Here is a 27863-nt window from a genome sequence, read left to right as displayed (position 1 = left end):
TCATCATTCTTTATTTCTGTACAAAAAGTCCTCAAAGAAATTCAATCACTTTACAAGCCCAAGCCACATATACAACACATCCATTTGATGTACAGTTAAAACAAGCCGACTATACCGAGAGTCATATGCATGTGTGCAGCAAGTTTCTGGTGCAAATCTTTTAAAATGGAGCTCTAATGGTTTTTGGGGGGGTTTCTTACAGAGAGTGTACATACAGGAACTGGAATAACATTACAACTCAAAAGATGTCCTTTGAAGATTCGGATCAACTGCGTCTGTACAATAAATAAGTATAAAATATATCTCTTAGCAATCTGTGGATTTTTAAAAACACATTAAACATACAAAACACGAAATTACTGCTACAACCTCCGAAAAAAGACCAGCTATTTCGGCGAAGGGGAGGGGGGGGGGGGGGGGGGGGTGTTCCTTTTTTCTTTTTGTCCTCCTATCGCCAGATCAAAGATTTGAAATGCAAAAAGGGGGGAAATTGCACATTTAAAACCTTCCTGATTCCACATTCACAGGACGGTTTGATTTAGTCTTTATTATCTTTAAGGGCGTCTTGCTGGTTCATTCCAAAACATAATCAAAAAAATAAAGAAAAGTCACAATAGAGTGAGAGTTTGGGATGAAACAAGGCAGGTGAAGCACCAAACAGGTTTTTTTTTTTGTTTGTTTTGTTTTTGTTGTTGTTTTTTTTAACCACAACAGTAAAAATCAATCAACTTCTAAACCTGTTCTCAGACACACCTAGAAGAAGCTCGACGTTCCACCTGCATTTGTGTTGCTGCTCTCACAGAATAATTCTGAAGGGATTTGTTCCACATTTGCATCAGAAACTGCAGCTCATGAAGGTCCAGAGCACAGAGTTCTACTGTGAACATGAACCAAGCCCCCCCCCCCCTCCCCACCTCACTGGGCTGCACAATAAATCACAAATGGAGTCACACTGAATTAGTACGTATGTTGCATGAGCGTTGTACATATTTAAATTTAGGTGGAAAATACCCTGCAGTTTGCATGTTGCACAACACCTGCAGGATGAGTTGAAGACTTAGGTTCTGGTGTCTTAAGCCCTCAATGCAAAGGACGGACCAATGCAACAGAATCCAGAATCCTTGACTCTATTACGATTTGAATTTTCTCACGGGACAGCAAACTAAAGTGAAGTGATAAAAGTGCAGAAGCTGCTGACCCTGAATGAAAACCAATCTGACACGCTGAAGGTTTCCTCACTCGTTCTAATTTGCAGGAACTGAATTAGGTTTGACAGACCTGCAAAATCTAGAAGATTACTGTAAAGACCTCGATATAGTTTAGAAACTCTTTTTCTGATTGCCCTCCCAAATGTCTGCAGCCCAGTGAGAAAGGGGTCTTTTCTTCCTCTAAATGTAAGGCAGTAAACAGGACAGTAACATGTGAACACCAGCCACTGAAGAGCATTTCCAATGATCCACGTTGGCAGAAAGAAAAGTTGTGGACCTTGTACATTGCATTTTGCACTTTTAACCGGCTGAGATGCTGCAAACAGACAGAAGTGGAAATCCGTGGAAAAGAAACAACATTACTCCACTAAATCCTTGGATGAATTCTAAGTCTCCTGGAGAAAGCGTACCAACCTTCCTGTAACTGAATATAACGTAACATTTTTGCAGGCGAACCAGAAGTCACAGACATTAGATTTGCAGTTTAATCCTCTTAGTTCTTTGCACTTTTCTATTATATTGGAACGGTTTGTGGTTTCTGACGCAAAATAATAGTTGCACTGGCCTCTATAACCCCCTCAGCGTGGACGACGGTATTCATCCCACTCACCCATCCATTCTGGGTCTCACTTAAGATTCACACAAAATCATAGAGACATGACATTTTTTCTGATTTCACGATGACAGCTCTATCTTTTCTTCCCTCGGCGCACCCAACAGATTGCCTCGAAGAAAAGCAGCCGGCCCCCTCTCCGATCTCAAATGTTGCCAAAACATCACAGTGAAGACAAACACCGGTGGACACGCCAACGTACAGACACAACGGACAGTTCTCACATTCTGATCCAGACTCTTAAAAAAAAAAAGTCTCTTTGACATGTGCAAATCTAATTTGGACCACCTCAGAGACCCCCCACAGAGAACCGTGGTATGTCCCGAGTCACCACCGGGGGAGAGTTAGCGACGGAATTAATTTGACACCTCCACCTCAGCCTGAGCGAGTAACTAAAGTTTCCACAGCGTAGCAACGATGAATATCTGACAAAAACCCCATGGTTACTGCAGCTAGTAAGCTAACATTATGTAAACGGAACGATGGCGTTCAGCGATGCAACAACAGTGTTTTGTCCAAAAAACAGAATCAACATCGATCATATCTATCGGTGACGTCTGTGGAGGCGCCGCTCTGAGCCGAGGACCTCCGACGCCTCTGCCCGAGGGTCTGCGGTGGCTCCTCCATCGCCCTCTGGTGGAGATCCTAGACAGATTCAGTTCATCGCGGGCAGCGCAGGCTCTGATAGACGGTCGTCACCTCTTTTTTTGTTTGTTTGTTTTTTTTAAAAGCATACCAAAGCATTTATTTTTTTTTTTTTTTACCCACCGCCCAACCTGCAATAAACACCACTTGATCTTGGACCAATGGCTTGAAGCAACTGACTCTGCAGTGCGTGTGTGTGTGTGTGTGTGTGTGTGTGTGTGTGTGTGTGTATTTTTTCAGGGGGGTCTGTATCAGTATCTCAGAGGGGAGGGGGTCAATGAAGTCACTTGTCTGTCTTCCCCGCTCTGCCTGCAGCTCATAGCTTCATTTTGTGGACGACGGGGACGGGCAGGACCTGGTGGATCTTCGCTCGGTCGCTGTTCACCTCCACGTGGACCCAGTCCGGGACGAAGGAGCCTTTAAAGCCCACAAAGGCCAGTTTATCTGCAGAGACCATAAATGACACTCAGGTAAGGACAGACGTACAGAGGCAGTCAAGACGAAAATCCTGCAATAAGTGGTGATAATTCAGGACAAATGGATGAAGGGACGGATTATTCGTTATAATTACGAACCTGTTTACAGGACAAGGCTTGTTTCCGTTTCAGAAACATTTTTGTATTTACACACTGAAAACACAACTTTTTGAAAACGCTGCAACTGCTCATGCGCTCCATGGCAGTGGTAGATAGTTCGTCTGTACATGCATGAGGATGGACAATCAGAACAAAGTTTCCTCCAGAGTGTCATGACTCCCACCCCATCTTTTCCTGGGACTTGTTTTATAGTCGACAGTCACTGTAACAACAATCCAACTTCTTCGTCTGTCCATACGAATGTCCGTGTAGTCCCATTATTAATGCTTAACGCGTATCATTTCTCTGCACACGTGTGTCGTTTAATTACAAAAAAAACCCACCAACAGAGCCCACCAGTGGCCCTACATCAAAACTACATCGTTTTCAAAATGTTGCAGTGGAAATGCAAAACTTTTGAGAAATGAAAATGCAGAAACAGAAACAGACATGAAACTGTCCCGATAGTAACACTGCTACACTGATAACAGTTTTTTATACCTTTTTCTATTAAGATGCTCTCAGAAAAACATCCTTCCAATGAATTCGCTCACATAACCTGCCTTCAATTGTCTCTGTGCTCTCATCCAAATAAAACATTAAACTCGACCTCAAGACAAGTTTCTGTTCAGATTTTTCAAGCCTTCCAACACATTATTCCAGTGTCTTCAGTTTGAAATCATTTGACCTTTTTTCAGTTTTCATCTTCCCTCGTTTTTCGTTCACCTTCCTCTTTGCTTTGCTCTTGCAATGTTTGTTAATCTGAAGCATTTTCAATTGCTTTGTTTCTGAAACGCGCCGTCCAGGTAAAGCTGCTGGGTCTCGTGTTTCCTGAACCTTCAGACGCCTGGTGGACGTCCCGTCGTGCTCACCTTTCAGTTTGATGCCTTTGTCAGCTCCGAGTCTCTCCAGCACTTTGATCCAGGAGCCTCTGGTGACCAGGCGGCCTTTAGACGTCACCAGGACGATGGAACTGGTGGAGAGGAGGAGAAAGACGCCTCGTTGTTTTAATGTTGGAGCTGCTACGTCTTTTTATGTCAAAGAATACTAGAGGGTAAGTCCAGTGGCCGGAAAAAGCACACAAACACTCAGAAATGTCCACTTTTTCTACATAAATGAATCATAAACACAATGAGCTGGATTTATTATGATGCAATAACGTCTAATACTTTATCAATTCTGTAGAGTCCTTAGACATTTAAAGTACTGCTTTTAACCTGTTACAAGCCAATGATTGTTAATAGACGCTCATCTTCATGATTTATTTTTGAAGGATTTTTCCACAAATTCTTACAAAATGAACCCAAAAAGCGTGTTTTCACGAGTGATAGCAGCTGTGCAACTGACTTGAGCCTGGTTTCCATGATCGAACCCGCCAGCCCATTGAGCTCTTTTTGAGTTATCAAACAAATAGTTACCATACACTGATCAGCCATAACATTAAAACCACACACAGGTGAATAACACGGATTGCTTCAATATAATTTCACCTCAAAGTCGATGTTTTAGAAGAAGGAAAATAGGAAAACGTGAGGATGTGAGAAGTTTATCTTGAAAGTTGCAGGTTTTGTAGAGTGTTCTCCACAAAACCTCTGTTTCAGGAGCTGTGAAGACGCATCGATGTACATGTGGAGTGAAGGCTGTGCTCCAGGTTAACACAGAAGCTCAAACTGCTGCTGGTTCGCATTGAAAAGTGTCGTAATTCAGTCCAACACAGCTGGTGGTGCATTTACTGTATTGATTCACTGTCATGCAGGGCTCAACATTAAATGGTCTTGGCGTGTAAATTCTCTCTCTGCTTACTCTCCTTTTGTAGAAACAACCCTGTACAGCTTTATCACAAGGCAACAGCGAGGAACTGCAAGTCTTCTGCACTAACCGCACACGTGACTGCTGGTTTGGATTCTCATTGGTTTATTTTGGGTTTATTTTTAGTTTCCTCATGTCAGCAGCAGCAGCGACGGTGGATCAGACGTTTGGATTTGGGAAAGATGTGGAAGCTTGTTGGAGAGTGAAAAAAGAAAGAAACGTGCAAAAAAACAACAACAAAAAAAACCACAAGAGAATGAAAGAAAAATGTGTTCAGACTTCTCAATTGAGAAAAAAAAAAACTATAATTATTGTAAATGAATCTTAATATAAAAAGAAAATCTTTTTTTCAAAGAAGTATTAATTTAAATGGCGTTATTAACATTAGATGAGTTGTAAATCTCATTTTAGTAATAAATGGTGACGTCAAAATCAACTTTTTTTCAGATGATAAACAAATATCCTGAGAAAAAAATCTGAAAATGTGGAGTATCTGGAAGGCAAAGAAGTTAGTGTTGACCCTTGGTAATGTGTACACACTGTATATATTTAATGTATTTCAAATACCTACCGTATTCTGTTTGGACCAACACTACTGAGAATTTACTCCTGGGAAGAATGTAGTATTTCTAATACTACAGTATTTCTATTATATTATATTGGGTACAGAAGCGGGCCCGACACAAACTTCAGCCTAATGATAATAGTGTAGTTTTATCCTGCAGCACTGCGTTTACTAGCTGTGTCACATAGAAACATGAATTATTATAACACCTTGTGATCTGCTACATTAACCATCCATCTTCTTCCGCTTATCCATTTCTGGGTCGCGGATCACAAGAACCTTCCTGCAGGTGGTGAGCCCACGGGAAGGTGGCACTCGGCGTGGGACACGAACCCACTACCCTGAGATTGTGAGTCTTATGCTCTACCAACTGAGCTAGCCGGGGGTCTACTACATTAACTAGATTGTGTTTATACCTCTGATCTGCCCCTTTAATCCCGTTTGGAAGCCTTTGCGTCGTTATTTTTCTTTTTGTAGCTGGTGTAGCTCCAGCCGCTCACCTGTCTCTCAACCCGCTGACGTAGTTATCGATCTGTGCAGGGATGCCCTGCAGGATGGAGTTCCTGAAGTTTTTGCTCTCCACCACTTTCCCGTCGTGGCCGTCGATCACCGTCAGCTGGACGCCGTCCTCAGGCTGGTACAACTTCTTTCCGTTCACCTGCAACAACACGAGCATAGCATAATGTGACCGTGGCCTATAAGGTGACAATTCTGGCTCATTTTAATAAAACCAATGATGGAACTACGCAGGAGGAGAAACACATCATGTCACACTGTGATGAGGCTTGTGTTTTATGTTGGACAGAAACAGATTTTTTAAATGTAAAACAATTCACTTTTGACATCTTAGTGTGAAACACGTGTTTTGTATATAGTTGTACAAAAAAAACACCTGATCGTGGCAGTTTTTTAGTGGAAATATGTGAATATATCAGGGGAAGTCTTAACTTCCAAAAGAAAACTAGGACCAAATGTCTTCTCTACGTCTTATAAACTCATGAAAATGTCTGTTTTTCACAGTATTTCAAAGGACACGTATTAGAATTAATCAGCATTTTGCACAGAATACCAAACTACTCTGTTGTGAGCCACTAAATCCCAGACAAGCTGCTCTGTGCACGGCTCACAAATAGTCAGAGATAATATAATATCCATCAACAAAATGCCAAAGTGCTACTTTTCAGAGGGAATTGAAGAAAAGTTTTCCATTCACTGATGGAGTGTAGATACTTTTGTTTGTTAAACTAGCACATTTGTCAGTCTATGTACATCACCAGATAGAAAACAGAGAGTTTCATGAAAGTTATCAGAACAGAATATTATTTTATATAAGATTTGGGAAAAAAAAGCTGTAATCTTGTTCATTTGTTTTACTACGACTGAATTTGAAAGAGAGATTATTTAAGACATAATGAAGCCGTTGAGAATTGGATGACTCTATCTGTTGTTAATGTGGAGGTTTTTTTTTGTTAGTTTTTTTCAAAATAGTGCAAAAAGCATGACCATTACAGCTGCAAACTTTACAACAGGAGTTTCAATCATAAGGCTCCAATCTGGCCCGCTAAAACAACAAGCAAATGAGAAAATTTTTAAAGAAAATATAGATTTTTTTTAAACAAATTTCTTAACAGTAGTGGACATAATGCAACATTAACACCAATTTATCAGCCCACTCGAGTTGAAATTGGGCTGAACGTAGCCCCTGAACTAAAATGTGTTTGACCCTGATCTACAACATAACAGAGAGGGTGAATTTCTTCACACGCTCATAATATCTCCAAAGGAATAGGCACCAAGTGGTCCCTCAATGTCACAGCAACTCAACAACGAGTTTTAAAATACCTCGGTGAAGGCAAAGTCCTCCTTGATGTGGAAGAAGCGAGTGTTATACGACTCCAGCTTGACCTCCAGGAAGTGTTCCGGCGTGTGCTGGAGGGAAACAAGCGCAGGCACAGCGCTGGAATTAATACACAAGATTTGGCATTTCACGGGAGCCGATCAACGCCAGTTTTCGCTCACCACAGTCTGCAGCGCTAACAAACAAATGAGAGGAAACACTGACAGCTGCAAATGCCACTTCTGTAATATCAGAAAGAGATTAGATTCCCCGTGATTGCTGTCCGGGGGCGGAATGAGGCTCTGCTGCAGGGAAACGCAAGCCGGAGGAGACCGAGAGAAAACAGGGTGCGGGTGAGGATACGGCAGATGGGGCGTTATTAAAGTGGAATGCATTTCATGAATACAGGCTGCATGTCTCTACAGTGAGACTGGCTGGACTCGGGTTACGGCAGACCTTGGGAAAACATGCAGAGGTGATAAATGGATTTCTTATGAAAACATCTGAAAAATGATCTGTGGGGTTGTACAGTTTACGTGCCAACTCCGTACTTTGCATGACATTATCAGATTCAGCCGCGGCCAAGCCCAGCGTACAGGATCAGGGTTTCTCTAAAGTTAGGGGTCAACAGGTTGATGTGAACGAGCGTGAGTCAGTGTGCTTTTACTGGTTTTCACAAGATAAATCACTACATTTTAAACTTCAGACTTGTTTCAAGGTTGAAGCAGAGGTTCCAAACATTTTATCAGTGGAAATCCCAGATGAGCCCTGAAAGCAGTCGTGCCTTACTATTTGTATTTATTTTGATCACATTGAGCGAGTGGGTGGGGTGAAGGGGGCAGGTCTGTTTTTAACATGTGAATCACTTTGTGAATCATTTTATTGTGCAATTAAAAAAAAAAAGAGATTCTATGATGTCATAAGTGCCTTTAAAACATGTCTTCAATGTTCCCTGTTAATGCTGAAGGAGACAAACTCTTTGCAGGGCTTGTTTGGGCCACTTAAGGATCTTCTGGTAGCTTTTTATACTGGTTCAACCACGTGGTGCCGTCGAATCAGGCTTTCAGCCAGTCAAAAATAAAGTTTTATTCAGGGTGAAAAGGAGTTTGGGGGCACTGATTCTATGGAGCTTGTTATGGTCGTCAGTCTGACTGACGTCTACATTTGACATTCACCTTTGTGATGTGTTTTTAATCACCCAACAACATTTCAGCTCAAGGCTGAGCGGCTGTTCGCTTTCACTGAATAGTATCGTGCCAACCACAAATTCAACTCAACCAAATGGCATCGGAAATTCCAAGGCTGCTCATCTATGACCACATCCTCGGTGCTGGTGCATGTTGGCCCCTGGCAGACATCAGGACGCCTATGTTTTACTGTATTTGAATGTCAGTGGGCACGTCAGCGGGGCCTTGTTAAACAACTGGAATCCTCCGTCAGACAAAAGGCAAACAAAAAACACCACGCCATCAAGTACGAGCCACTAAACCCAAAAGAGATGCTCCCAAACTCACCAGCCGTGCGTTGGGGATCTTCTTAGGCATGGGTACGTCTACGACGGGGAGCTCGGCGTGTTTGGGGTACGCCTGAGCCAGGCAGTTGCTGGGCGGGCTTCCCTTCGGGATGACGGCTGTGATCTTCACCCTCTCGCAGCCTTTGACGGAGCAGAAGGCAAACTGCTCCCGGTCGTTATGGGCCTTCACTTTCAGGAAGAGCAGGCTGCAAGAGACACCAAAACACCAGAAAATCAATTCCCCGGGGTCATTTAAAATCACTAATAATCCCCGTTCATTCATTTTAGATGACGTTACATCAGTTAGTGGGAGGAAGACGCTCTATAAAGTGAGATGAACTGCTGTCATGCAAAACACAAGCTGTCATGTATTCCGAGCCACAAATGCATCACAGTTATTGTCAATACAATAAATAGGAGTTTAGTGAACTAGTAACAGTACAGCTTTGGCTTATGCTAAAACAAAAAGTTGGCAGTACAACAATAATTGTGAGTAACACATAAACTCATAAACCTCCATAATTTGCTGACGAACTTCATAACAGCAACACAACCAAAGGTAGCTTCTTTGCATTGGAAATCAAAGATGCACTTTTCTTATATTACTCCACTCAATTACATGGAGGTGAAACGTGTTTGCATTTGTGAGTTGGCAAAGGTAAAAAATAAAAATGACAAAGCACGCTGTTGTTTTTCATCTGTGTGTGAGTGTGTCTGACCTGGTGTCTTCCTCCAGGTAGTAGTAGCCTCTGGCCTGGTGTGCGTGGTTCATCTTCTCTCTCTGAGTCGTCTTCATGAACACGCCAGTCTTGCGGGTCTGCTTGGTCAGGCGGTTGTGGATGTCCGAGATGATAGTGAAGGTGGTGCCTCTTGGGTAGCAGATGCCCACGTTGATCCAGTCGTTTCTAAAAGAACAACAAGTGGATAGAAAAATCCGTGAACCAACAGAACTTTGATGGTTTATTGCAAGAACTGATAATACAAAGGGATATACTTCACATTTAGAAGTGTAAACAGACTCAGCATACTTATCATAATACTGCACAAACTATTGTAATATGTCGTGTTTTTGTTGAAAACAGCTAAGAAACATCCAAATTAAAGGAGAAACTCCTGAAAACCTGTTGGACAATAAGAAATCCAATGAGTCAAACCAGGATTTCAGTTTTTCACAAAATGTAACCTTAATGTGTGTAAAAAGACCTTCCACCAAGAAAAATTATATTAATTGCAACGATCAAAGATTGCAGAATAAAGCCAAGTTGACCACCACATGGCAAAATATGGTTGGAGGGAGCATCGTGATTTGCGGCTGCTTTCTTGACCTCCGGGTGGATTCGATTCCAAAGTAAATCCCTCCTGCTCAGTAGTTTGACGATAAAGCCAAACGGTGAGTCTGAATGTGGTAGGTTTAGTGAGTTTGATGCTCCGCTCCATGTGGTTACAGAGGAAGACGCCGTTTGAACGAAGATGAAACGAGACAAAACTTGGCCAAAGTGAAATCCGCTTCACAAACTGGCACAAAGCCTGCGATTCATTAACCACACGACAAACATAAACACTCGCCACAATACTCTTCATCAAGAGTTTGAAACTTTGAGCGGAAGCTGCATTTTGTTACAGTAATGCTGAACAAAGCAAAACGGAGCAGCTCATTAAGCCGTGATCAGTTAGTTAACCCACAAAGGACAAACAGCAGCTGTCTTCCTCCTCAAGTCTGAAACAAACAAGTCATATTTCAGCTCGATCTGCAGCGATCTACACATGCTGGGAGTCTCGGCGGCCTGTAGATGGGGCCATCGGTGTGCGGCAGAGGTTTATATCTCCAGCATGCCCTCGCCAGGGCGGACTCGGGCTGCGGGGATTAACTGACATGCCTGAAATGACAACCAGCCTTTATGCAATCGAAATAGCTCAAGGCTGCAGGGTTTAAAAAAAAAAAACACAAAAAAAAAACCATCTGAAGGGAGGAGGACAGGGCACAAAGTGAGGCTCTCCCCATTTCTGTGGTGAAAAAGATGGATGGTGTGTGAAGAATGAGCTGATGAAGTCACTCATGGTGAATTCCGAGTGAACATGGATGTGTGCAGGCAGGGATTTAATCCCCGCTCCGTCCTGCAAAGACGCCATTAAAAGTTTGGAGTGATGTCATGAGAAAAGCAGCTCATCAGCATCAGGCACAGCTTTTCTTCACGCAACAATCAGCCAGGTGTGTGTGGGTGTGGAATGTGTGTGCGGAAGTGCGTGAGAGGCGGGTTTGAACCTCTGCTTCATGGAAACGTTTGGCTGAAGGCAGAGGAGATGGGTAAGCAGGTTGTATGTCGACATGTGAGATTTGTAGCTCGATCACCAAAACTCTGAAACAAGATTCCTCCAGCTTTCTCTCACAATCTACACACATTATTGGGTAAATTCTCTGTAGGTGTGTGTGTGTGTCTGTGTGTGTGTGCGTGCGTTAATTAGTTTTTTTGCGTTAGGTTCACTTGATGAACTTAGGCCTCGTTTACACTGTTAACAAGTGAAAACGCGAAACGTGGGTTGTGTTTTTGAACCACCGTGGCCGCATCATTTCACCTCGTCCCGTCTCCATCCACAGAGCAGAAACTACAGTTCAAATGATATACATCTGCGCATTCAAACTTTACGTTCGGTGACAAGTTGGGACTGAAATCACAAAGTAAAGAGATTTTTTAGATTCCTGATTGATTTGTTTTCCTCTGATAGTTCACTCTGCTCATTGGGCCAAATGAGAGAAAACCCAGGAAATAAACACGCAGCTGTTAACTGGAGCTAAACGGAAAAGATAGAGTAATGAGGATACTTGGTGCTTTTATTTGCTGAGGGACGTTTTGCTCTCGGTTGATTCAGAGAACGTTGTCGGTGCAGTGTGCAAACAAAAGCCACTTCACCATTTTGAATGAATCATTGATAAATCACGTCAGTGGTGTTTCCACCAAGCTGCTTACATCTATACTGACGGACCTTAAAGCTTTTCTTTTTCCAAATCAACTGTTAGAAACTAGAGATTAGAGAGTAAAGACACTCACTTTTAACCTTCACTGTCAGAACTGAAGCCACAACCGTTTACTCAACAGCGGGGCTTAGAGCCACCGAAAACGCAACTTTTTGAAAAACGCTTGGGCTCTGTCGCCATGTCAGTGGGGTAAAAAACACTGCTCCAGCACAAATGCACACCGCAGCCATAGATGGACAATAACAAACTTACGAATACTCTCCACTTAGAACGGATAAAATACACACCTGGAGAAAACCTTTCTGACTTTAAAGAGGTATGGTCTCCTTTCTTACAATACCTCTCTCTTAGACTCTGCTAAGCTCAATATCTCTACCTCATCATGATAATCCATACGATAGCTTGGCCAGTTGGGTGTGTGGTCCTTTTCTTTCCCCGTGTCTTATTTTGCCTTCATCACTTTCATGATTTATCACTGAATCTTTTTACTTCAATCATTTGTTGTTGTTCATTTTAGTGAGTGGTATTGTTTATCTGTTTTACTTGAGGAGTAAAAGAGGAAGTAAAGAGGCCATCATAAAGGAATGAATGAACGCAGACATGCACATCCTGACGTTTTGAATCATGCCGAGCGGTCGGGATTCGGCATGTTCCCGACTCTACCTCGCTTTTAAAACTTTTAATTGCGGAACTGCAATAAAGAGTAGAATCGTTTGTCTTTCCTATTCCACAGTCCTCGTCTTATAGTGTGGTACATCAATGTGACTTTATCACCGACAGTTACAGATTCAAGTATAGTTGCGAAGTGGAGAAAATTGTAGCCCAAAGCTTGTAATTTCTGGTAAAGATAAGAAGTGGGGCTGCAAAGGTGTAAGAATCCCACTTCTGTATGATTCCGACTCGCAGTCCTCAGACGAAATTACCTGATATTTATACCTGATTTGTACCTGAGTGGGGTGTAAATGGTATTGCAGCTTATCGCCGCTGGGCCACAATGGTTTTGTCAAATCAAACCACACCATGACCACAAATAGCGTCCTGAAACTTGACCCGACTTAAAACCTTTTTTTCTTTTAAAAATTATATTTTTGGTCTGTGTAGCCTCCAGAGGAGATACATTATATTCAAAGTGTACATCTTAAGGGATTCATTGTTGACCTGAGGTGCAGGAACCTTATTTAGAACCAAGATCACAGAGGTGGCCCGAGATTGTCTCAATAAAAAACAAGCCGAATAAAACACTTTATAGAGTCTATATCAGAAGTGTCACACAGTTCTATACTGACCACATCCATGAAACACAGTTATGATTGCTAAAAACCAAACCTAATTTTAGCCAAAATCTTCCAGAGCATGAAGATCTTTCGGTGCATGTTAAAGCCCAGTGGATGGTTGGATTTCAGAGACTCGAATCGAGACGTTGCATGCGTATTTTTAGATTGGGAGCGGCCTACACTGTCTGGAGATATCACATCTCATACCCACTGCTCATCACTTCTCTCAGAAAGAGCATGAGTCAGAGCCTGAATAAGAAACGTCGGGCTTTTTTCTTCAAGGACAGCTGAGTGTGTATCTAATAGTGCACGCAAAACGGGAAGGGAAATATTACATTTGATTGATTTAATGCTTCCTGACATTAGAAAATAGGAGCTTTAAATGGCAGAGTTCTCTGTTCATACACACATATTCTCCATTTTTTTAGGTTTAACTGTGAAACAAGGGTGTGAATTTGGGTAGGTGGGCAATTTAATCCTCCAGTGCACAACTAGACACCGAAAGTGGTCTTTAACAGTTAATAAGAGACTTCCTGTGACCAGCAGTTAAAACCGCCGAAGTGAAATAAATTTGTCATAAAATCGGAGGTATTTAATGAGTGCGAATGACTAAATGACATTTTAAAACTTAAAGGAGATACTCTAACTTTTTTGAGGGGCAAAAAGAAAAATCCATATTGGACAAACATAATGGTTTGAAGCAGAATGTTTCTGAAATGCCTCAAAAAAACAACATAAAAATACCAAATGGTGCCATTCAGTGATAATAACTCTCAGCTAGAAAGATACAAAATGCTGCAATGTTTGTCGAATACGAAAGCTTGAAAACAACCTTAATCTTCTCATAATCAATCAGAGGAGGACCTTTCTATTAATTTTAGATCTTTATTTTAACTCCCTCACCAATCGTCTGAATAATTAGTTTAGGAAATGTTTTTCTAATTCATTTCACAGATTAGGAACTGATACAAAACACTGACATCTGAACATCCAAAACAAATGACCAAAATGGATCTTTAGGCCAAATATGCTTCAATTCAACACTGAGCACATGTGTTATTTTGGTTTGAGTCCAAAGTTGGTTCCAGGATGTGTCCTCGTGAATTAACGTAGACTGGTGAAGCACGCCGTTTGAATACTTTCTCAGTGCTCGGTACATTTGTTGTAATTATGAGATTCAGATCTTTTCATTATGAGATCTTATCCTCTAATTACGAGATAGTCATAATCACGGGATACTGTAATCAGAGTTATTAGATAAGACCTTCAAAACATCATTTATTTGGTGAACATGTCTTATCGTTCCGTTTTTTTTCGGACTTTTTCGGAAAGTTGAATGTGATAAATCATAGCGTTGAGCTTATTGTTGGACACTTTTCAATATGTCCGAGGCCTTCAAGTGTCTCTCTTCCATATCAAGTTGTATTTATTAAAAAGGAGTTACCGATTCCCTGAACACAAAACCATGTACTATCCGAAAAATAATGTGTTCAGCTTGAAAAGATTTTTTCTCCCCCGTGCTTGTGTTATTCTAAAAAAGTAAAAAAAAATATAGTGCTCTGAGAGTTCATATGCAATGATTTGGAGCTGTGTGAATAAAACCAAACTAAATTAAAGTGGACTGAAATGACCTTTCAGAAGGAGTTTTCCTTCTCTTTCTCCCTCTGGGTGTTTGTTTTAATGCTTTTCCAATAACAGGGAGTTTTAAGTAGGACAATGCGCCTAAAGAATTGAAAATAAAAATCATATTCAAGTTTCTAAGGATTCTTGTAAGAAAACTGTCTAATCTTTTCAGAATCAGAAAAATATATATTTAATCTGATGATTGTCAGGAAAAATGACAAAAGAAGGATTTCTTTTAATTTTGTTCTGTGTATTGTGTAAAGTCTCTTTCTTCATTTAATTTACACAAACACAGACGCAGCTCAAAACAAAACAAAAGCATAACAAATCCCCAAATATTTTACTTTGTGTAACAAAACTTTAATATATGCAAGATTCACTTGACTAAATTATGTAGAGATACACTTTTCCATTGCATTATAACCTTTGTACATGTGCCTGTGCAGTTATTCTTTATACCTAAAAACTAAAACATCGAAACACAGCAGATTCTCTCAGAAAGTAACTCCTATGGTGGGAAAAAGCCAGATTAAATATACATCAGGGCAAATTTGGTGAGAATCCAAGAGGAGATTTTCAACCCTAAAAGAGGCGGCATATTGTTATTTTAGCTAAACATGGAATTCCACAGGGCTATGTACTAGGACCTATACTTTTCACATTACACATGCTTTCTGTACGGAAAATTATCAAGAAACAATCCATTAACTTCCATTGCTATGCAGATGATACACAAATCTATTTATCTATGAAACCAGATGATACTGATCAACTTGTTAAAACTGTTTTTAAAGACATAAAAGCCTAGATGAGCTGTAATCGTCTGCGTCTGAACTCAGATATAACAAAAGGTATTTTATTTGGCCCAAAACATCTGAGAGAGAAATGATCTAAAGATACAGTAACACTAGATGGTATTACTTTGTCCTCCAGTACCACTGTGAGGAACCTGGGAGTTATTCTTTACCAGGACTTACCCTTCAACTCTCACATTAAACAAATCTGCAGGACTGCCTTTTTGTACCTGCGTAATATTTCCAAAATTAGAAACATGTTAACTCAGAGCGACGCTGAAAAATCGAACCATTTGTTACTTCCAGAGTAGACTATTGTAACTCCCTATTATCAGGGTGTCCCAATAACTGCTTAAGAGGTCTTCAATTAATATGAAATTCTGCAGCGAGAGTCCTGACAGGAACCAGCAAGAGAGATCAAATCAATATTAGCTTCTCTTTATTGGCTCCCTGTTAAATCTGGAATAAAATGTTAAATCCTCCTTTTAACCAATAAAGCTCTTAACAACCAGGTCCCATCATATCTTAAAGAACTGTTAGTCCCATCTCTCCCCAGAAGAACACTTGGTTCTCAGAGTGCTGCTTTCACCGTTTCTACTTTTAATGTTGGTATTGAGACTTTTCTATTTAATCAAGCTTCCAGTTGGAGCTGCTTCAGTACAACCTGGACCGTTTTCTAGTCAAGCTGCCATTGGTTAGGACTGATGGAGGACCTACACTGAGCTTCCTTCCTTTCTCACTCACCACGTGTCACTATTACATGTCACCAACATTTGCCAAGTCTGTGCTGTCTCTTCTGTAGTCGGTACAGAGTCTTTCTAAGTACTCTAACCCTCTCTCTACCTCTCTGCAGGATCTCTGACAGTGGAGCTGGAAGTTCGTGATCAGCCCGTGGATCTCTGTCAGCTGAATTGAATAGAGACCAGGGTTTGAGTCCTTTCCCACAATCTGTCTGTCTGTCCTATCTTTTTCTCTCCTTGTATCCACCCAGGGGTCGGCAACCCTCTGCTGCGGCTCCCTGTGGTGAGCTGCGTGGTTGAACGACACTGACGAACATCCTTCATTTTTTCACGTTCACTGCCACAGACGGTGGCAATTTTTCACTTAACACTGAATAACCAGGATTTACATCACAACTGAATGACATTGAAAGCCACACCACTCACACTCATGGTTCTAAAAACATGAACTCTCGCACAAAGTTGTCAATTAAATAATATTGGACGGATGACTCAGAACACGGAGAAGGTGCTGGTCTATTCCAGGTGGGTCAGAAGTTCCTGGGTCGGAGAGGAGGAGCCGCCGCCTCCCTCCCTCCTCACTTACGTTGTGTTTTTTTTTAAGGGGAATTTTAATTTGGGCCAAAACTTTTATCAAAAACATTTAACTGAATGACGTCGTGATAAAATCCTTGTAGAAAGCCATGTTACCCATGTAGCCACAGTAGCCCAGTGGTAATGGTTCTTACCTGCAAGGCAGGGAGACCAGGGTTTGAGTCCTGACCGTTGAAAGACTTAATTTAGACATGTTTTGTTCATTTTAAATTGTTTAATTTCTTCTTCTTTTTTTTTTTAATCAGCTATTCCCCAGTGTTTTATACGTAGCAAACAAGTTGATCTCGATATATGCAGCGTTATCTTCATTTATACAGTATGTCAAGAGGGCTTTGCGGCTCCCAGTGTGTTTTTTTCAGTGGGGTCCAAATAGCTCCTTGAGTGGTGAAGGTTGCCGAGCCCTGCCCCGACCCCAACAGGAACAGCAGGAAGTCTCCACCTCTGAGTCTGGTTCAGCAGGTTTTTTCATCTTAAAATGGAATTTTCCCTTTCCGGCGTCACTTTTACTTGCTCATTTTGGATTTGTTGGGTTTTTCTCCGTAAAAGTGACCGAAACAACTGGGTTGTATTTGGCGTATTTGTAAACAGAGAGCTTAGCTTTAAAGATCACAATAGTCCGATTCATCACAATACTCGAATCCTCTACCTGAGTAAGGTTCTGGAAAGGCAAATGGTTAATTTCATATATAGAGTGCTTTTCCGTGGTTTCAGCAGCTCTGAAATATCTTTACATTGTTAGTCACATTCAGTCATTCACACACACTCACACACTAGTGGAGGAGGCTGCCATGCAAGGTGCTTGAATCATCCATTGGGAGCACTTCAGGGTTCAGTGGGCTTCAAGGATACTTTAAAATATGAACAGCGGGAGTTGGGGATCGAACCTGCAACCTTCTGGCTGAATGCAGCTTTTTTTGGGCACTTTCTTGGCTCAGTTGGTTGATGGTCATCTCTCAATCTGAATGTTTCAAGTTCGATCCCCCATCTATCTACCTATACGTCCAATTTTCCATGAGCAAAACACTGACGCTCAAACTGCTCCCAGTCGATGGATTGAGCACCTTGCATGGAAGCCGCCTACATTGGCGTGTGAAAGCATGAATGTGACTAACAATGTAAAGTGCTTTGGGGGCTGCTGATCAGTAGAAAAGTGCTACATCAGTGAAATCCTTTTACCATTTAAATAAAAACACATTCTTTTTGTCTGTGTTTACAGAGAAACTTGTAGTTAGCAATGTAGTAAGCATGCCAGGCCACGGGTTGGTGCTGTTTCAAAAAGTTGTACTTTCCCGCCGTTTCAACGGAGCTGGTGTCTGAGCATTTTAAAAATATTGCCGTTTCAGTGGTTCCGAGCAGGTGTCTTGTAAACAGGTGTCTTGTAAAATATTGTGTAAATGGGACCCTAAACTCAGTAGTTTTCCATCACATTGAATAAGTGGTTTCAGTCTGATTTTAAAAGAATTGGAGTCAACCTGCAGTTTTCAAAGAGTTTGGAGCCAAAACCCAGAAAAAATCCACAGATGAGGACTGAAAACAAACTCAATAATAAAAAGACTCACGAGTGCCACCAAATGCAAAAAAATAAAAAAATAAAAAAATACCTGTGGTATTACTTTAAGTTAACGTGCAGTAATACCACATGTTAAATTTCCAGTGCTGGGTGCGTGCTTCGTGTTTGTACGCAGTGGAGCTGTGGTGTGCACTGACTTGTTGAAGTTGATGAGCCAGATGGTGACCTCTGCAGGCGCCGCCTGGTCCCAGTGGACGGTGTAGCCCTTCGCCAGCGTGATCACAGGCTGGAACTGCTGGTAGTGCTTCCTCTTCCCCAGGGCGCCCTCTAGTGTCAGCGGCCTGTCGGGGTACTCGTCCCTCACCATGTGCATGTTCAGGTTCGCGGGGTTACGCGTCTGGATGTAGATCTGAAGAAAACGGGTAGAAGTGGGACGCTTCTTTTGACACATGACGTTTGAGAACCCACTTGGAGCCATTTGTCTCGATCCATTCAGAATGAACCATGAAACCATGAAACTCCGACTGGAGTTCATCATTAATAACTTCATTTCCAGGAACAAATTGTTTTCACGGCTCTTCAAAGTCATTTACTAACAATCAGGTTAAAGAATGAATTACGACTGAGCTGAAAACGCTGCGAAAAAACAATGAAGTGGTCATCGACGACTCTATATGCTCAGTTTACTCGGGAAGATTCCCAACTTGAATCTAATTGAGCGATCTTGTACATGGGTGTGTTCATGAGTAACGAGGAAAAATGGGGTGGAGAAAATCTATATAAGTGCTGTCAGACGAGGAATTTTGTTTATGAATCATCTTCTTTATTGAATTCGGAATCTTTTGATGGCAGGAGGATAAAATCTAAGAACTAACAACTGAGAACTTTAATTCTCAAAGTTTTGGCGAAGTTTTTTTTATGAATCATCTCCTTTAATAAAGTACATCCACTGAAGTCTTTTTATTCTTTTTATCATGGGGGGATACGATCTATCTCCTTGCATAGTGTTTAAAGCTATGTTCCCAACAGATCAGATTAAAAAAAAAAAAATTAAAAAATCTAATTAGTGTGAAATTTTAAGATACAAGTTTAGCAGAGTTAAAAACTTTGCCATAAACGTATGATCACAGGCAAAGCATAGTATCCCAAGAAGTATCACATTCAAGGATTTTGTTTGTATTTGACATCCAGAGTAAATATATATGATTATTAGAGGCATGTCAGTTAGATTCTTGCACCTGTTGCGCTTCAGGTTGGTCATTTTGTACTTATGATTTGTTTTCCTGACAGCCAGTTCAAAAAATGTGTCTTTATATCAAACAAAGCAGCTTTTACTAAAACTCCCTAATATCTCCAATCTGATCAAAATATCAGACCAAGATCAATTTCCCTGATTCCCGTTTTTTTCAGAAACAGACTAACTCAGTATGGGCCGATGGAAATACAGTTCTAGTGTAACAGTTCATCGCAGCTGAGATGTTGATGTATTAAAGAGTCTGAATTTGCAAAACACATCAGGTTTGTAACTTATGTTCCTTCTGACATTATGAGTGGCCATTTTTTTTCTCCCCTTAAACGCTACCAGCAAACAGACACAGCTCATTAGCATTTTATGGCCTGATCTCAGTAGAGCTCACGAGAGGGACTGACCGAAATTCAAGCCCAAGGCTGGATTTAGGGCATTAAATGCCTGAAAGAGCAGCGTCTCTGTCTGTTTGTGAACGTGGAGTCCTGAAGAGGGCCATCGTGACTCGCTGACCCACCTGAGCGTAGTTCCCGCTGCAGATCGCCGCCTTCCAGTCGGGCACGTCGATGCAGTCGGGGTGACGGAGCAGCCAGTTATCGTCTTTAACCAGGAAGGCTCCGGGGTACTCGCTGACAGAGCCATCAATATCGTGGAAGACAGTGGTCTTGTCCCCATCCATCTGCATCTGACTGAACCAAGGACCCGGCTCCCCGAAAAACACTCGCGACGTGATCTATAACAAGGGAGATAAATCAGACGGGGGTCTCGCTTTATATATACAGGATATTGTCACCTGAAAGTCCTCCAGCTAACAGTCTAACTTTTCTTCAAATCTAAATTATAGGATAAAGTTTGATCAGTCCAGACGTTTATTGTTATTTACTGTTTGGTGAATAACACAAGTCTAAAAACTGAGTAAGAGGTTACTATTCACATTACTTTTCTATTACAGTTACAATGACCAAAGCTATGAAGAAAAGCTCCGTTTCATTAAGCTCCAGTTTACGGGAAAAGAAACCATTCATTAATTCTCAATTAACTCAGGATGAAAATAATGTGACTGGATATAAAATCAACTTTAGCCTGTATTCACAGGAACTTTGATTCTAAATATCATAAATACTATGGTTACGTAACCACTGGTATCAAGATTGTATAGCAGAGGTGTTAAACTTCAGGTCTGTGACTTGAAGTCAGAAATATAATAGTTTATTTCCTCTTATTTAACCCCTCCCGCCCCAAGAATTTAAACGACAGCTTATACATGCAATCCAAATAATAAAACACAATTCTCTTCAAAAGAAGCAGCAGAACATAGAGCTGAAAAAAAAAAATAGGAGACGAGAAAACAGAATATGCTGATTTTTTAATGTTTTTGCACTTTCCCAACCCAAAAAATGTCTATAGTATCTTGTGTTTGGTTTAATATGAAGGAAGATGAGTGTAAGTGCTGTCTAGTGTTGGGATTAGGAACTATTAGGTACTAAAATATGTTTGCAGTGTTGTACTATTATACAATATTTACAATGAGTGATAGCTTTTTGTGAAATAATCGTGTGGTTTTTATTCTACTCAAACGCTGAAGTGGCCCTCCAACATGAAAACGCTCGATTTTGAGTACAGCCGCTTCCTAAAATCAACGTGAGTAACTGCAGGTAAACTTCGAGGAAGTAAACTTACAGGTACGTGGTCGAAGGTGATGTCAGTGACGTTGTTGTTGGGGCAGCTCTGCCAGGAGTTGTTTAGCCTGAAGCCGAAGGCGCTGGTATGCCGTCCGTCCAGCGCCGTGTATTTCCTGAAGGTACAGTTCTGCACGTTGATCGGCCCGTCGTAGATCTGCATGCCTCGGATGGGAAAATCACTGCACGGAAACACAAACCCACACGCAACAGATCAGCACCCACGTTCACACTCAGTGTGTTGCTGATGGAGTGAAGAAAGTTGAGATTTGAGAAGCTGCTCTTTGACTTTGACCCCCATTAGGCTGAGCCAGAGCTCACAAGAGGCAAAAAAAAATTTAATTGGATTGGAAATTTCTGAGAAAATAATATTCAGACACTTTCTACAATCGAGAGCAGAACTGGGGGAAAAGCGATAAGTGCACGTGTCTGCCAGCGTTTAGGGGTCTTGCAGCCTGCAGTCATTCCTCGAGCCATAATGTTAGGAACCGCTGTCTGAGAGCACCAAACTCTGATTTCAACCCACAGTGTGTGTTTTTTCTCTGGTTTGAACTCTTAAAAGCTTTCCTTGAGGAATGTCAGGAAATTAATAAATAAGAAAAAATGGGGAAAGGATTTCACTTTAGCTACTGTCTGTTTTTGAAATCAGGCGAAACTGAAACTCACTGTATGTTTTTATGAAGGTGGAGGAATGATCTTCTGGATCTGCACCCGTCCCCTCTGAGTGAGCCGGAGCCCGTGGGGGCAGACATGTTTCCAGGGAACTCTATTTGCAGACGTACTTCTCTTTTATTAAAAATGTAAGCGGTACTTAAGCTTGTATGACCAAATCATTGAAGGAGGACTGAGCTGTGCTTTCAACTCCCTGAATACAGGTGATCTATCAAGTCCTGTGCACATTGTGACACCCTCGCAGCTATGGCAGTATGGAGAATAAAGTATTTTATGTCAGATTTTCAGTAATTTCTTGATATGTACGATGACATCAAGCCAGTACAAGTTAAATATGAGTTGCCGGACATCCATGCGGGCCCCTGTTTCCACAAAGTTTCGAGTGAAAAGGCATAATTTTTGCATTTTAATTTCAGAAAACCTTTGCGTTTACAAATTAACATTTTGAAAAAAATGTCTGTTTGCACGGAAATGGCAGGGCTGCTAAAAACTATGGAGTTCGCATGCCAGGCCACAAGTTGGCGCTGTTGTTTGTTTTTGTAATGAAACCACACACACACATATAGCAGAGAACAATACGCTCTAAACAATAACAATGGGAGTACAGGGACATTTGTATTGTCCCGGGAGAACATGGACTGAGAGTCATGACACTCTGGAGGCAAACATTGTTGTTATTGTCCATTTACTTCACTATGTGAAGAAGAAGTATGTTTTTAGTGGTTTTAAGCAACGGAACCTAAAATGCTATGAAAGACTTTCTGGTTTTACTTGAAGACATTGTTGCGTAAACGAATCCTAAATCTAGTGGAGTAATAGCTAACATATTGAAGTATTGAATATTAAGAGCTCAGAAATAATGATACATTTCACTTCTTTTCTGTCTTGGAAGTCCGTTTTAATGCCTTCAGTTTTCCTCAGTGGTTGTTTGGTGCATTACTTCCTAGTCTCGAGGACTCAGTTCAGTTCACACTGAAGGACCTGGGTGGATGTATTCAGAGCACGGGTTCAGGTCCAGTGACCTCCTTCAAATGTTCAGCGTGTGTGTGTGTGTGTGTGTGTGTGTGTGTGTGTGTGTGTGTGTGTGTGTGTGTGTGTGTGTGTGTGTGTGTGTGTGTGTGTGTGTGTGTGTGTGTGTGTGTGTGTGTGTGTGTGTGTGTGTGTGTGTGTGTGACTACCATCTGCCTCAGTTTAAATCAAAGACTCACATCAGTTAAATATGAAGTCGAGTTTCCTTCCTTCTGCAGTAGAGGAGAATCTCTAATAATATAATTTCTCTGAGTTCTGCCAAGTGGACTGAGACACCGGCCTGATTCCTCGCAGTCTGGATCAGACATTTCAGCTTCTATTAAACGGACGCCCCACACTGATTCTATCTTTGGGCTTTCAGTTAAAAAAGAGGAGCTTTTCGGTTAGCCTCATGAACACAGCTGCTGTGTTCAGTTTCTAATTATTTTAGAAGCTCAGTTTTTAAATAGCAGAGAGGCGGATATAATTATCAAACCTGGGTACGCTTTAGGCAGGAAGAGTTTGTTTTCTGGATGTTATGGTGGATTTTTTTTTAAATCAGTGAAAGAAGGGATTGATTGGGAAACAACAGCTGAAGTGTTGTGAAGCAGGCTCTGTCTACTCTATATTGAAAATTTCAGCTCCGCTCTGAGGTTGGTTTTTTAAATTCCAAAATGAACAAAATGGTACAGAAGCAGCTTACTGCTGCTATTGTTCACATAAAAAAAGACAAATTTGGCACATTAAAAAAACCAGTTCTTTTTTCCAATGATTTTACTATTAAAGATGTAAAATATCAGGCATTTGGCAAAGTACTTTATTCTTTTGTCAGACTGAAGTCTTGTTTCTTCCTAAATGTCCAGCCTGTAGATGCCTGCTGTCTTGAGCACTTTGATACATTTGCACTTTTATTCAACAATGTGCATTTTCTGGCCTGAGACCATCTCCAACCAACAACCTCTCAGCCCATGTCCCCACGAGAGCATGAAGAGCATCATGTGAAGGTGATGGAGATGGATGGGACATGTCATGAGGAGAGAGCAGGGCAGCGTCACCAACACAGCCTGACACTGGACACCACAAAGGAAATAAAAACCCAAGACGTACACCTGGCATCAGACTATGGAAGCTTAAAACCCTCAAACACACCTGAGGAGATGCTTTGTTACTTGTCAGTCAGTCATACTATGTATCCTGCCTATGATGACTAAGTCATCCACTGTACTTGCATACATGCAAAAAAGCTTTTATTTCCAAGGAATGTAGTTATATTCATGTATTACGAAAATTGCTCCAAAATGTTATTAAGATAATGGCTCAAATGTACTTTAATTAATTCAAAATGGACACTATTACATTATTGGCTGTTACACACAGTATCAGGATATTCTAACAGCACAACCATAACAAGGATAAACATACTGACACATGAGATATACGCATTGTTTTTAGGAGTTTAGGAGTCATAATCACGCTTTTGGCTGCCATGCAAACTGCTCATACACTATTTACCATACCCCAAATACTCTTTGATACATAGACGGGTAAAAGAAGGGCTCCAACAACCTGTTTATTCATATTTTTCCCAGCGGTTTGACCATCAAACTGAAAACCACATCTGCCAAATAACCCTCGTCTACATCTAAACATGTTACTAGACTCGGAGGTATTAGAGTCTTTTCGGGGCTGTATTGGAGTTAGTTAAGCAAAGCTGGATTTGGACACTCACACGCCACGTGGCAGCGTCCTGCCCGCCAGGTCCGAGCCCCCGGGACCCCAGATCCTGTTGTCCGGCAGTGGCATCCCACGATTGTCACTCTCGCCCACGAATAGCGAGTTCTTCACCTGCTGATGAGAGCCGTCGTCGTCTGGAAACGTGCCTCCGCTGCAGAGGGAGGGGACATGAAACACTGTGAGATGAACCCTCGAGGACGACCGTATCGATCATTCAAATATCACCATCAAGACATTATGCAGTGGCTGAAGTTAGTAACCTCCACATTTCTCCAAACTAGCAAAGGAAAGAAAGTCAGCAGTTTTTAGTACATGCGAGTGTCTTGGATTACTCTCTTGTGATGTCAAATTTTATCGTACGCAGCCAACACAAACATCTGTTGTTTATTTTTTCAAACATATGTTCTATGTGCAATAATGTAAAATAATCACTTCACTGTGGCAGCAGGAAATCCTTCTTTCAGTGGGAAATGTTTCCCCTTCCTGAAATCCCTCGCTTTAAAATAAATCTGGATTATAAAGTCACTTCAGGTTATGGTGGGACGTTAAAAAGCCGGCTTGTTTGGCATTTATACAGCCTATTTGGCATTTGAAAGGGCCACAAACAGAGAATAAGACCACTTAATGATTTGTGAGCTCACAGCAGGAAAAACTCATCAATATTCGGAACTTTCAGATTGGATTTGTTAATTTAAATAATTGATCTCTCACAACAGAAAGGAAATTGGCCTGTTTTACAAGCAAACACACAAAGAAATACATTATATAACAAAAGTGGCATATAAAGGGGTTTATTGTTGCGGAGTTTAATTGATGTATTGGTAGGGTTCAGCGGTGACATTTTAAAAAGTGTTATAAAGTTTGAGTAGTGAGAAAAACTATATTTGAGAAGAACTTTTATGATCAAATCCATGCATGATACATCTACAGAGAAAAAGATTACTGAAGACAATTGTTTATCAATTCTTTTTTTAGGCTATTGTATTTTGAATGATTAAGAATATACATTAAATAACTAATTCTATGCGTTTAACCTGTTTGAATCAAACTATTGCAAAGAAATTATTTTCATGGCTTCTTAAAGGCTAAATGACTGACTCTGGATTCATAATGTCATTATTGTTAGTAGTCTCTATTCCTTCAGTGTTTAAAACTCCTTATATATTGAAAGTTTAAACCATTAATGTGTGGTTCAAGATTTCTGTACTGAAAATCTTTAGTCAGTATAAAAAAAGCAGTGTTACATGACCATTATACAGTCAAATCTCTTTCATTGTTTTCATATTTTGCCAGGTTGATTAAAAAGTTTGCCAAAACATTAATGAATACCAATGATCTAAAATAAACTGTTGACAAAACTATATTTAATACGACTTTCTACTCAATCAGGTGCAGTTTCTGTGAATGAATACATGGAAATATCAACATGGGTCAATAATTACTCCTTTTTTTCTTCTTCTATATTGTTGCCAAATTGTCCAGTTCAAGCTGAACCAACATTTCTGTGTATGTTTCTCACGCCGTTATTTCCTCTCACCGACAAACACTGAACGATCGTTAACTGATTAATTACAAAGATTAGACTCAAATTTCACAATAAGTCTTCTAGGGATGGAACTCGCAGCACCTCACAGCTTGAATGTGTTCCCAGGACTGCGAACATCAATCAGTGTAATTCAGCTCCACACGGCTCGCTGCTGCTAATGAAGTGAGTGGCACATTGAATATGAACAAGAGGATTACTCCTAAAGACAATGAGACAAATCCACACGGGAGGTGTGTACGTGTAAAGACGAAGAAATCGCTGTTAGCTTTCACTGGAAGTTGATCAAAAGATACGAGTGTTACTGTTGTTGTTTTTTTTGTTTTTTTTCTCCATTCAGTGAGGATTAAGAGCCTGATCGAGAGTCTGAGTGGCGCAAACATAATGAATTACGACTCACAGGACACACAGTAACACACGCACGTTGCAATTAGCACGTTTGCCTTTGTGAGTGTGGAAATTCAGTGCGTGTGCTTTTCAAATCGTGCAAGTTGCTCAGGGGAGTTCATCTTAAAACATTAATGTACAACTTTCTAGTACATTTAGAAAAATGTAGTAGAAAGTTGTAAATAGAGATGCAGAAGCTGCTGCTGTTATTGAAGAGAGAGGCTTTTCATCACCTGGCTTCCCACAACTCTTAGTTGCAGACTTTATTCTAATAAAGTATCTCTATTATTGAGTCTGTGTTTTTTATTGGTTTTCTTCTTTCAGACCAAATTTTGAAGTTGTGGAAAGTCTGACAACTTCCTCCACCAACATGTCTAACACTATTGTATCTTAGTATTATTATTTTGCTTGTTGTGGCTCATTGCTCTATCCGAACAACCCACAAAAGGATTTTTTCATGCATGCAAGACCCTTTTGTAAATACTGCTGTTTGCAGGTTACATCATTCTGAGCTGATGAAATGAACCAATCAAAAGTAGAATACAGTATATGCACGCGTTTATGCAGTTCAGCACACTTCATTCAGGAGCTCAGTGAAAGTGTTTCCTGCCATGTGGTCGTTAGATTATATATAAGATGTTATAGCGACTTCAAATTTATAGTCTGCAACTGCTATACACTGAAGATTTCTTTCTAGTTTACTCTATTGTGTTGTATTGTATTTTTTCTGCACCAAAAACTTGGAGCACACCAGCTTGACAAAGCAGCTTAAAATTGTTTTATTTAAACTAGCATTCTCTTAGACCGTTGACTCTCTCGAATTACTCTCGTATTTATATTTGCTGTTTTTATTTTATTTATTTCCAACTGGACTTTAAATTGTGATATCTCATCTTAGTCAACTTTCAAAGTTTCTTCTCTTTTGATATCGAACTGATGTCACATCGAGAAGCATTTTGCATTCTACATTTAAATATTTGATATTTGCATTAGAAATATGAGATCTGCTTCACTACTTTTCTGAAAAACAATGATTTAGTCACAAATATTAAGATTTCTGCATGTTTGGAAAAGCTCCGCCCCACCAAAAAAATTATAGTAACCACACTTTAACCACGTTGCACCTTCAATATCCTCGAGGTGTGCTCTGTGTTTGTGTTATTTTGCTGCTAGTTGGTTAATATGGACAGAGAGCAGCCACAGTGAGGAAGAGGATGCTGAAGTACAGCTGTATCGCTGCCACCGCCTGGTTGAAAACTCCTCACCAATTCCCACCTCTGTGACCATCGCGCTCCTAAATTACTTTTCACACCGCATCAA

The 27863-nt window shown here is 40.8% G+C and overlaps 1 protein-coding gene across 2 annotated transcripts in view; it reads right to left on the bottom strand.

The window, feature by feature from the left end:
• The window catches only part of cemip (cell migration inducing hyaluronidase 1), a 211604-nt gene continuing 183741 nt past the window's right edge, over window positions 1-27863 (bottom strand). For both annotated transcript variants that reach the window (XM_080493578.1, XM_080493577.1), the window contains 10 exons: window positions 24609-24764; window positions 21201-21381; window positions 20038-20253; window positions 18472-18683; window positions 9485-9670; window positions 8767-8971; window positions 7258-7344; window positions 5916-6073; window positions 3914-4014; window positions 1-2910 (listed from right to left, as the gene is read on the bottom strand). In XM_080493578.1, the coding sequence (XP_080349704.1) occupies window positions 2783-2910; window positions 3914-4014; window positions 5916-6073; window positions 7258-7344; window positions 8767-8971; window positions 9485-9670; window positions 18472-18683; window positions 20038-20253; window positions 21201-21381; window positions 24609-24764 (1630 nt within the window). In that variant the 3' untranslated portion in view covers window positions 1-2782. The remainder of the gene's footprint in view (window positions 2911-3913; window positions 4015-5915; window positions 6074-7257; window positions 7345-8766; window positions 8972-9484; window positions 9671-18471; window positions 18684-20037; window positions 20254-21200; window positions 21382-24608; window positions 24765-27863) is intronic.

The sequence above is a fragment of the Lipophrys pholis genome (assembly GCF_963383615.2).
Source record: "Lipophrys pholis genome assembly, chromosome: 2".
In the NCBI taxonomy this organism is placed as follows: Eukaryota; Metazoa; Chordata; class Actinopteri; order Blenniiformes; family Blenniidae; genus Lipophrys; species Lipophrys pholis.
The sequence above is the reverse complement of the archived record's forward strand: the minus strand, read 5'-3'. Positions and strand labels throughout refer to the sequence as shown.